General features: G+C 35.6%; 1 protein-coding gene across 1 annotated transcript in view; it reads right to left on the reverse strand.

Annotated features, from left to right (window-relative positions):
* Positions 1 to 10015, reverse strand: part of LOC107575006 (gamma-glutamyltranspeptidase 1-like) — an 11369-nt gene extending 1354 nt beyond the window's left edge. The window contains exons 1-10 of the mRNA XM_016261420.1: positions 9936 to 10015; positions 9513 to 9653; positions 9262 to 9392; positions 8530 to 8616; positions 8159 to 8351; positions 7795 to 7955; positions 7555 to 7704; positions 2486 to 2622; positions 1852 to 2042; positions 83 to 185 (exon numbers count right to left, since the gene is read on the reverse strand). Of these exons, the coding sequence (XP_016116906.1) occupies positions 83 to 185; positions 1852 to 2042; positions 2486 to 2622; positions 7555 to 7704; positions 7795 to 7955; positions 8159 to 8351; positions 8530 to 8616; positions 9262 to 9392; positions 9513 to 9653; positions 9936 to 10012 (1371 nt within the window). The 5' untranslated portion in view covers positions 10013 to 10015. The remainder of the gene's footprint in view (positions 1 to 82; positions 186 to 1851; positions 2043 to 2485; positions 2623 to 7554; positions 7705 to 7794; positions 7956 to 8158; positions 8352 to 8529; positions 8617 to 9261; positions 9393 to 9512; positions 9654 to 9935) is intronic.
* Positions 10016 to 10895: the final 880 nt, after the last annotated feature.

The raw sequence follows: 10895 nt of genomic DNA on the forward strand, positions 1-10895 counted from the left end.
TTTTATTTTTTTTTTTTTTTTTTTTTTTTTTTTTTTTTTTTTTTTTTTTACCTGGTTTAATTAGGTTGTTCTTGTAACAAACCCCATTTTTGTCTTGTCCATTTTCCTCCTTAGGTTTACAGAAATCATTCATTTGGTCATTAAATATAATGCCTGTTGAGTCTGACATCACCTTAGAGCCAAAACTGTGAGAATACACACACACACACACACACACAGACACAGACACAGACACAGACACAGACACAGACACAGACAGATCCGGACAAGAAGATTGAAAAGAACAAATAAGCAGCAGAACTTTATAAAAAATAGATACATTATGTTTTTAAAATTAGTTGAGGTGTTTTTGATATTTTCTTGAATGGAAAAGTGCTGTAGCTGTCACAGATAAAGTGTATTTTATTCTGAATATTCCAGTTATTTACTTTTCAAAAATGCATTCTGTTTATTAAAGGTTGTGTAATGCATTATGAATGTTCTTTCAGAACCACATGGAGAATTACATAGACTAAGAGCTGTCTGATTGTAAATATAATTTGATTGATTTTTTTTTCTTTTTCCAAATGTCTCCTGGATTCTGTTTAGAAGGTGCAAACAGTGTGTTGGTTTATGCTTTGGATTTCATCAGTTAGTTTGCAAGTAACTCCAAAGGTGTAGAAATAAGGACATGATGATGATGATGCTGGCAAAGGTGATATTAAATGTTAAGACATCAGTTGAAGTGTGATTCTTTAATCAGAACAAATCCTTCATGAGCCGTTACAAGAGTCTTTTCTACAAAGTAAATCTAAATAAATAAATTTATAAAATCATAAAGTGCAGAATTTAACTCTTTTGGGTAAATCTTGTTTAATGTAAACATTGCTGAAGACTAAGTCCCATAAGCTAGTTTGAAACAACTTGATTTTGAAGGTGATGTCAAAACGTCTGATTGGTCATGTTGAAATATTGCTCTTCTCTGTCAGAGGATGCTTGTTGAAATAAGAACAAGAAAACTAGATGAACGCGAGAAATGTGACTCTTTAGAATGTAGTTCATGCAGCAATCTCACCATGTAAACGTTCATGAGGTGGCTGTGAAGTTAATGTACACTTTCAATGGTTAATAAATAAATGAATAAAAATTTAAATAAACAGAGTTTTCATTATTTGCTTTCTTATTTTATTAGTCATTTACAGTAATTTAAGTGAATCCCAGATAAAAATGCTCAAGGACAAGTCTTGTCTGTCTTAAGTGTCACAAGGAGCTCATTGGTCGTTGAAAGGCCACGAGAACCTGTCCCACTGGCTCTGATAGTATCAAACATGTTGGAAGTTGAGAGACAATGACAACAGACAAACAACATGTTTGATATTATCAGAGCCAGTAGACGAATCTATTAATGTTCCCTCGCTGAGAGAAATGGCACCAGCTCCCTTTAAATGACTATGCAAATTAGTCTTACATCTTAAGTTAAAAAATACTTATTTTTGAGTATTTTGACCGTTAAAAACTGTCTAGTGGGAAGTCTGAAGCAGCAGTTTATGGATGTAATTATTGTTAGAGATATGATGTTTTGAAATAGAGGAACCAGACTGAATAACCAAAACTGGGAGTGTCAGATCAAGACCAGTGGCCAGTTGCATGAACACAGCCATTTTATTAAGACTTAAGAATGAGATTTAGTCTGACCAAATAGCAGTTAGCCAAAGTGTAATGAGTCTTACTTTTCCAATGAGATTGACCAGATGTTATGATTGAATCTTAAAGAAAACAATTAGGTGATTAACTTCTAAAACTAGTCTGCACAGATTATTGAACTGCATTAAGAAACTGTGATCTCTCTCTATGTCTTTATATTGATCTTACTAGTCATTGATACTGCTGGTGACGGCCACCGCACTCCCGTCTTCTCCGATGATGGACAGGTGAGACGTGCCAGAGTCATCAACTTGACAATTGTCATAGCACTCCTCATCGTATCTCTCTTGTTTGATGTCATCATTAATCTTTCTCCTGATGTTGTCTGCAAAGCTTTCTGAGGTCATGTTTTTGACAAGCTGTAAAACATGCTGTGAGAAAATTCATGAATATGGGAACATTAAATGGTTTTGAGAAAATAATGTTTGCTATGACATAAGTTATTCCTGTTAGATCAGATGTGGCAAAAGACAATTCAGAAATTTTGTTTTTGAGATGTGAGTTGAGTTAAAGGTAAAGTTCACACAAAGCTATCATATGGATTCAACACTTAGAATACACTGCAGCACAAGTCATAGAACATGTGGTATAGTAGGTAGTAAGTTATATCTTTGGCCTTTTATGCCGGTATTGGACAAGGTAGTGTAGATGAGAGAGGAAACAATGAGACAGAAAGAGTGGAACAGATTCAGCAAAGGACCTTGAGTCGGGACATATGTCAGAGTGCTGCTATTGCTATTGCTTTTGCTTTTGCAAATATCTCAAAAATACCAAAGGAATCCATAAGTAGAGTTGAACTCACCTCAGTGATGTTTTCATCGTGTGGGTCTCCCAGTTTTCTCCTCTCCTCATCAGCAAAGTGAAACGTCTCTATCATGCGATGATAGGTCAAAATCTTATTCTCTGTTGTGGACACACTGCAGCTTGAGAGGCTGTCACCTGAGATTAAATTATTAATTATTTGAAATGAACCTTATTTATAATTTTCCATCATCATTTTTACTCTCTTTGAACACTCAGTTGGAAGAGGTGTTACAAAGTACAAACACAAGCAAAAGACCACTGCTGTTATTGTGAACGATCCCACTGTCTGCACAGTACATATTGCATAACCTTCACCAGCATTTATTCAACTTGACTACGCTTTCTTCACACAATATATTAATATTCAACTCAAGAAAACATTGTTAAACCATGTATGTACTGATTGGAAAAGCAACAATAATGCACTTGGTCTCTCAACAGCAGACAGCCGTGAGCACCGGAGCACGCCTTCTTGAATTACAAATGCATGTTAAGGGTCGTGTGTTTGCTTTCATGCATAACACTGCTTCCCCTTGAATGAGGTGACGATTAAACTCTTAAAATCACTCTGTGTGTGTCTGTTATCGGAGTGATTTTTAAAGCCACACTGTAAAAAAAGTTTGTTAAATTTTACGGTAAAATACCGGCAGCTGTGGTTGCCAGAACTTTACTGTGAAAAATATGGTAGCATCATTTTAGGTTTTATAGAACTGTTTAAATGTACAGTGAAAAACTGTATTTAATTAACTGATATGATGTTAATATGCAAACCTTTGAATTAACTCATTTTATTTGCAGAAACTGACTGCACTTAATTTGGCTAATTGGCATTTGTTTATAAATTAATATTTATAATGTTTAAGTACATTTACATTTACATTTAGTCATTTTGCAGACGCTTTTATCCAAAGCGACTTACAATTGGGGGATACATAAAGCGATTCTTCTTAAAGAGGCAAACAGATACAGGAAGTGCTTGTAATACCAAGTTTCTAGAGATTGTTCAAATAAGTACAAGCTAGAAAGAGAAGGAATAAATAAAGAGAGATAATTTTTATAATTTGTTTAAATTTTTTTTTATAATGATGATGATGATGATGATGATGATGAAGTCAAGCAGCTTCGAAAGAGATTAATTTTCAGCCGTCACTTGAAAATTGTCAGGGATTCAGCATTGCATCAAGTAATGCAAGCATATTGGTAATGATAACTATTTTGCTTAAATCCATGTAAAAAATTTATGCAAAGTCATTAGAAGTATCAATTCAACACAAATCTCTTGCAGATAACAGCAGCACACATTCATGTGTGATTGAAATTATTAAAGAGTGATGTGACTCTCGCTCGCTCTTTCTCAAAAAAGAAACAAAACAGTAGCTGATTCAGAAGCGCCAGATTGTCATAGCAAAGTCAGAATTACCTCCTCTCCTAGGTTCACGAAACGGTCGTCCATAAAATGCATTGCTGTTCTGTTGAAAGTAATCTTAAAGATTCCTAAATGCATCTACTTCCGGAAGGTCAAATAAAGTGCTTTTGCTTTCACCTAGAAACACACAGCGTCTCCCTGACATGCTGCTTCAACACTAACTGCGGTTACTGAAACCACACCTTCTTTCTTTGCGTGAACATTTGGGCCGCATTATGCAAATATTCCCACATAGTGAGGTAGATATGTGGGGGCGTGTTAGAACGAGCCGTTTTGGGGGGCGTGGCAGCATCTTAACTTTGATAAAGAATATCTCTTTGGTTTTGAGATTTTAGTCTTTGCAACTTCAGGGATCTTATCTCTGCACAATCAGCTTGTAACACTCCAAAGAGAAAGGAAAACTTGAACTCGCATCATATGACCCCTTTAAACACCGGCTCTGCTCTCCAGCACAATGATGACCCACAAAACACAACAGGAAGTTGTTTGTTAAGTTTTACAGTATTTTGCTGTTTTCTTTTCTTGATTTTACGGTGAAATACCGGCAGCTGTGGTTGCCAGTAATCTAGTTTTTTTACAGTTTGCATTCGTAAATTAAATTAGGAAAGAGAAACAAGAGCAGAAAAACACAACTTACAGCCAAAGCCAAAGATGAAATCAACTGAAAATAAAACACATTAAATTGATCAAGATCTCAGCAGAGGAGGATTAATCAGCTCCACAAACAGCATCACCAGCTTCTTATTACTAACCAGTGTGACTTTATTTCTGTCATATGTGTACAAAAGCTCTTATTGAGATTTTAGGTGTTGTACTTTCATTTGAAGTCACCATAATGGCGATCAGTGTTTGCTTTTGTTGGGCTCTTGAACCTTGACTTTTTAAAAAAAGTTTTTCGTTAGTTGCTTAAATTAATTGTTTGTTTAACGCAGATTTTGTAGTAAGAAAAGCCGAAAGCATCTATGATCAGGTAAAACTGGTGTTTGTGACGTCAAAACCATCATGGACTAGTCTGATCTCACCTAATGTTTAATCTCTTATTAAGTGTGTGATATATCACTTATACTCTTGAGTTGCGCCACTGATACTGCTGCAATCATTGTGACATATTCCTAAACTAAATACGCACAAATAAAAGTTTTAAACTATGGCAACACTTAAACACACAGAGACATCAACAGTCAGCCTATGAATCTCAACATTGGTGACAATCAAAAGAAAAAAAAATCATTCTGCAATGCATGCTGGGAGTTTTGTACTGGCACCCAGCATGCATTGCGGCATTATTTAATTTTTTTATTGGTAGTCACCATTGTTGAGACTCGTGTGCTGATTCTTGATGTCTGTGTGTGTCTAAAAGCCATTGCTGTTCCTAAAGTTTTGTGCATACAAGGTTATTAAATATCTTCACAACAGTTTGTCTGCATGTCTTGCTGAGCCGTATTGGTAACAAAAACAAAAGACTAAATAATGTTGTTAGACATCCATTGACATCAGTGATTCATTACATCATTATTTGAAGCTATCAACCCACTTAACTGCAAGGTCTCTTAGCATTTTTGGTCATAACAGATGTGTTAACAAACACTGTTACAACAGCAGAGAAAAACTAGCATTAAACAGTCAAGGGTCAAGAGCACAACTAAAGCCACCACTGATCGCCAAAATGGTGAGACCAAACAAAACATTTCCAGTACAATATACACCTCTGTTAATTCTCAACAAAAAATTCAGGTATATGACAGAAATAAAGTCAAACTGGTTAATAATGAGTGAAGCTGGTAATGCGGTGTGTGGATTTGTTTAATCATCATCTGCTGTTTTATTTCGGTTAATTTCATCTAAGGCTGTGGCTGAAGTCAGTTTCATTTCTTTCTCTTTTCTTCAGTGATTCTGCTTGTTCACAGCAGCTGTTCATCACTAATGCTCAAGCAGCACTTAATTAATCACAGAATTATCTCATTAACTTCAGCACTGCTTCACTCTGTAGTGTGAACACATTATAAGTGTTCACTTAAAACTGAGGATTTTGTTGTGGGGTATAAAGGGTTAAATATGTAAGATGGAAAAAACAGCATGAAATGTAATTTAACAGTAATAAACTGTAATTATTTTACGGCCACAAACTGTAAAAAAAAACAGTTACTTACTGGCAGCACGGTTGCCAGTAAATAACTGTTTTTCTACAGTTTGTTGTCGTTAAGTCCAGGAAAAACAGCAATATACTGTAAAACGTAAGAGTCAGATTTACCAAATGAAAAAAGTTAATTTGACTGAAATATTTGTGAACATTCATAGAAAAAAAGTTATGCAAAGTCGTGAACTGATAAGGAGAGTATTCTTGTGTTTTGGCACAAGAGAGATCTGTTAGTTTAATGTAGTTTAGTGGGTCTCCATTGTGCTGGAGAGTAGAGCCTGTGCTTCAGTCAATGATGAGCCACAAACACTGATGTTCTGCTGCTTTATTTAAAGACAGTAACTGTGGAGTTGCTGATACAGTAATGATCTATTTGTTACTTCGTCTCACACATGTGTGCTGTAGCTAACAGTGAACTGCAATGATTTGAGTTAAAGTCATGTTTTTAGTTATTCTGCTGTTACACATTAAGAGTTTGCAGTTTTATACTAAGAAATATTCCTTCTCAGTGGACTCAAATGAAATAAGTTTGCAGTACTAATATTGTATGAACGCTAGTTTTTAAACTCGAACTGTTTAATGGGAGCGGTGTTAATTTCCATGGTAGAATTACGGTAAAACACTGTAAAAACTGTAAATTAATGGTTGAAAGCTATAACTTAACAGTACCGAACTGGCAACCCTGCTGCCAGTAAATTACTGTTATTTAACGGCACAATTTTTTACAGTGTACTTTCTTGAAAACAGGTTAGATCTATTACAGTTATTCACCGTATATAGTAAGGAAACTTACTGTTAATAATTTATTACAGGTTTTTTTTACAGGTTTTTACCGTTAAAATCACGATAATTTTTTACAGTGCATGGTGTACACTGCACAAGTCTTTGGTCCTTTATAATAGTTGCTTTTCAGATTGTACAATATGATCTTAAAATTTACTGTAAATAGTGAAATAGTGTCTGGAGTAACTCATAATTTAGCAAAAAAAAATTAAAAAAAATAAATGATGGCATGAACTGTCTTGTTTTACAGAATGAACTCAAGGTAATTTGAATTGAACTATTAATATAAACAGGAGCTGTTGTGTTGAACGATCATATAGAGAATGATGCTTTGAAATTCATTAGGTTATATGGCGGGGTTTTGTGTTGAATTTTGACTTCAGTCCCTGTTTACTGTAATTGCCTGCAGAACTGTCTTCATATTCATCTTTTGTGTGTTTGAAGTCAAATGCTGAAGTAACTAATGAAGGAGGTAATGAAATTATAGCAAACACACAGCAGTGTTTTGAGTCTCAGAGGCACAGAGCTTACAGTCAAGAGAGTATTACCCCACTTGGTTGAAGCTGCCTGACTGCCAATTCCTAACTTATTTTCCAACCGTCCTGGGAACTGACAGCAGTAATGGAATGGCAGACAGTCATTTTTCGGGGGTTTGGGGGCACAACAGTAAATTACTGCTTAGGGCACCCATTTGGCCAGCAGAGGTCCTGCACTCACTAACCTTTGAGTATATTGAATATCAGAGCGAGCACAGGTCCACCGAATGGAGCATCAGGAGCATGAAATATGTAATTCCCCACAGTGAAGTTTACTGCATACTCATTCCACTCTGCCGTATAATTCATTAGGTCCTCACGTGTTATAATCCCTCCTGTGTTACGAGAAACAAAGATTCATATAGTTGCATGCTTTGAAAAAATATATATCTCTAGAGTAGAGTCAAATTTAAGCATTAAATAACCTTCAGCCTTGATGTCATCCACTATACTCTGAGCCAATGATCCATTGTAAAAAGCATTTGCTCCTTGTTCTGCTATCTTCTCATAGGTGTCAGCTAGTTTGGGAAATCTTATATGATCATTTTCCTTCAAGATAGCCTTGTTTAAGTCGCAAAACACTTCACTGGAAAAAAGAGAGACAAGAACAGAAGCAAGATAATGTTATGTAAATGAAAAGGCTGATGCTTTAATTGTGTCAGATCTGCCTTTAGGATATTTATGACGTTCATCTGCCAAAACAGCTGCCACTGAGGAAGTGTGTTTTTAATAAAAAACAAACAAACAACTAACTAGTTTTACGTTAGTTCAAAAATGAATTAATCTTACCACAAAACTGGATCATTCTTAATTTTTTCCTCCTCCTCTTTAATGGCTTTGGCTAAGGCCTTTCCAATCTTAAATCCATCGCGTGCCAGCTTTATACTGGGCTCAAACAGCTCCTTCCATGGCAGTCTCCCGCTTCTATTGTGTGCCATCTCATAACCATACAGTTCTCCTGGTACAGCTATAAACAGTCCCTCTATTCATTACAAAACACAGAGGAGTGATCTAGTCATTCAGGGGTTAAAATGGCAAGAAATCATAAGAGAAATTCACTTTGTTGTTTTAATGATAACATGTGCTTACTGAATCTTTTCAGTGTTGTAAAATCATAGTGGTCACTAGAGTTTGGAAAATGTTCATCATTGGTGGTTTACCTGGATTATCCTTTGACTTTTTGCCAAACATGTTCTCTGAAGCACTCAGTGGAGCAGTTTCTCTGGCATTAATCGTCGCCACCGTTCCTGAGGGTGAAAACATGAACTTTTATTTTTCATTTAACAGTGACGTGTTGGAGGTTTATTGGTCATAGCAGCCACTGCGATTCCTGGATTAAAATTCCTGTCAAAGGATCACAATTCGAATGAGGATCCTAACCATAACCTATACCCCAAAATCAGAGGGAAATAATAGGTTGATAACAAAGGAGTACAGTACATGCCTGTAACCATAACATTAACTTAAACCTTAAAATATGAATGATCAACGAGGAGGTAGGACAGAGGCAGAACCTGATCATGGTATGGTTTGCTGATGAACAAACAGCATATTTACTCCCAGTTAAGTGTGTCACCAGCATTGCGGCCAATATACAGGCCCCTTTCTCAGGGAAACAGTATCTTTAATAATTAGTGTGCTACAAATTGCTTTGCTTAAAAAAGAGAAAAAAAACGTATTACTATCAAATAACATCTGCATCCTTTAAACCCCTCACTAAGAACACTGTTCTTCACCTTTGGTCCACACTTTTCATAAAATATTATACACACAGTCAGGAAAAATTCACTTGCACAAACGTTTTTATTTCTTCCCAACTAACACAAGAACTGTAGCCATTGTGGGAGATTGTTGTGTGAGTCTCTGGTTTAAGTCTCCCAGTGCCCCAGTACCTGTTGATGCATTGTATATGGTGAAAACCACTCCTCCTCCGATGCCCATACTGTGGGGATTAACCACACTCAAACACAGCAGAGTGGCGATAGCAGCATCAACTACTGAACCGTCACACTTCAAGATATCCCTGCAGAAAAAGACTGCATGAGAACATCTTAGTACTGAAACCACAGACTCTAGAGCTGCAGGAGTATCACTGCTCACACAAGGAACCCAGAATCATAAATGTGGCTCTTTGCAATCGTACCTCCCGATCTCAGAGCAATTCCTGGCATCCGCTGCCACTGCTGCTTTATCATAACACTTATCACGGGGTGTCACTCTGTCACATCTCAGTATGTGTGTCAGTATTAAAAGCAATACAATCACAAAGGCAGCAAACAGATATCTGAAAGTAGACAGAGTATAGTTTGAAATATGTATTATTTGCACATAAATTCAAGTAACTAAAAATCTCAAAATTGTGGTAAGCTATATTTTGTAGGACAAAATGTTCTTATCTCAGACCAAATCCTTTCAAATCAGTTAATTGATTCTGTCATCATTGAATATGCAATATGCCATATTCTGAAACTTGACAGTTTTGAGAACTGATTATTATATATATATTTTTTCATTTGAATATATTATACAGACATGTGTATGTTTGTGTGTGTACATTCTTCGTCACCTTGCTGTCTTGCTTGTAGATAGTTCATTAAAGAAATAAGAGATGAGCATACACAATAGTATATAGCACTCATCCATGAGTACATATAACCTGTTTTATAAAAATAAATAAATAAATAAATAAATAAATTATAAGATGACAGTCATAATGTGCAGGTGCCATGTTCAAGCCCAGAATAAAAACAATGTTACAGTTTTGTTCAGTGGCAGGACTACAGAATGCAGTGTTGGGACGCAGATAAAGAGATTAACCCAAAAGGAAACTTCTCTTATCTTTAGTGGAATACAAATGATGATGTTCAACAGAATGTTTGTCACTGACAAAGTGAGTCACCATTCATTTTTTAAAGTGTATTTAAAATAAACAGCAACATTCTCCATAATATTCATTTTCTGTTTATGAGCAAACTTTCACTTTCATTTTTGTAAATCCTTACACAATATGTATGCCCTGCTTTTCTATTTCTTCTCTATTTTAGAGCCTACAGTTAAAAACCTGTTTCTGTGGGGTTAGAATTGCTACATAACACAAATTAAAGGGGATTCAAAAATAAATAGGTAGGGCTTATAAAATGTCCATGCAATGGAGGTCAAGAGGCAACAATATCGTTTGGTTACAAATGATCTTCAAAATATTGTAAGGCATGGGGTTTAGGTGACCGATGGTGCAGGAATTATATTGTAACTTTGTGATTTCAATAAAGATGATTAACTTATTGAGCTAATTGTGCCCTGGGCCTCTTCTCAATCCTGACTCTCATTACATTAAATTACACGATATCCTCTCTATGAGAAATTAACACCAAAATAAGTCCTTAAAATATAAAAAAATGAAACAATGCCCAATAAAGAACAATGTTGATGGTAATAGCTCTAATAACTCAATCTAAATATTCTTCTTTTTTTTAAAAATACGCAACAGACAAAGCTGTGTAGTTTGTAAATCTCTATACAAAAAAAA

The sequence above is a fragment of the Sinocyclocheilus grahami genome, unplaced genomic scaffold (assembly GCF_001515645.1).
Source record: "Sinocyclocheilus grahami isolate Dianchi unplaced genomic scaffold, SAMN03320097.WGS_v1.1 scaffold2432.1, whole genome shotgun sequence".
NCBI lineage: Eukaryota > Metazoa > Chordata > Actinopteri > Cypriniformes > Cyprinidae > Sinocyclocheilus > Sinocyclocheilus grahami.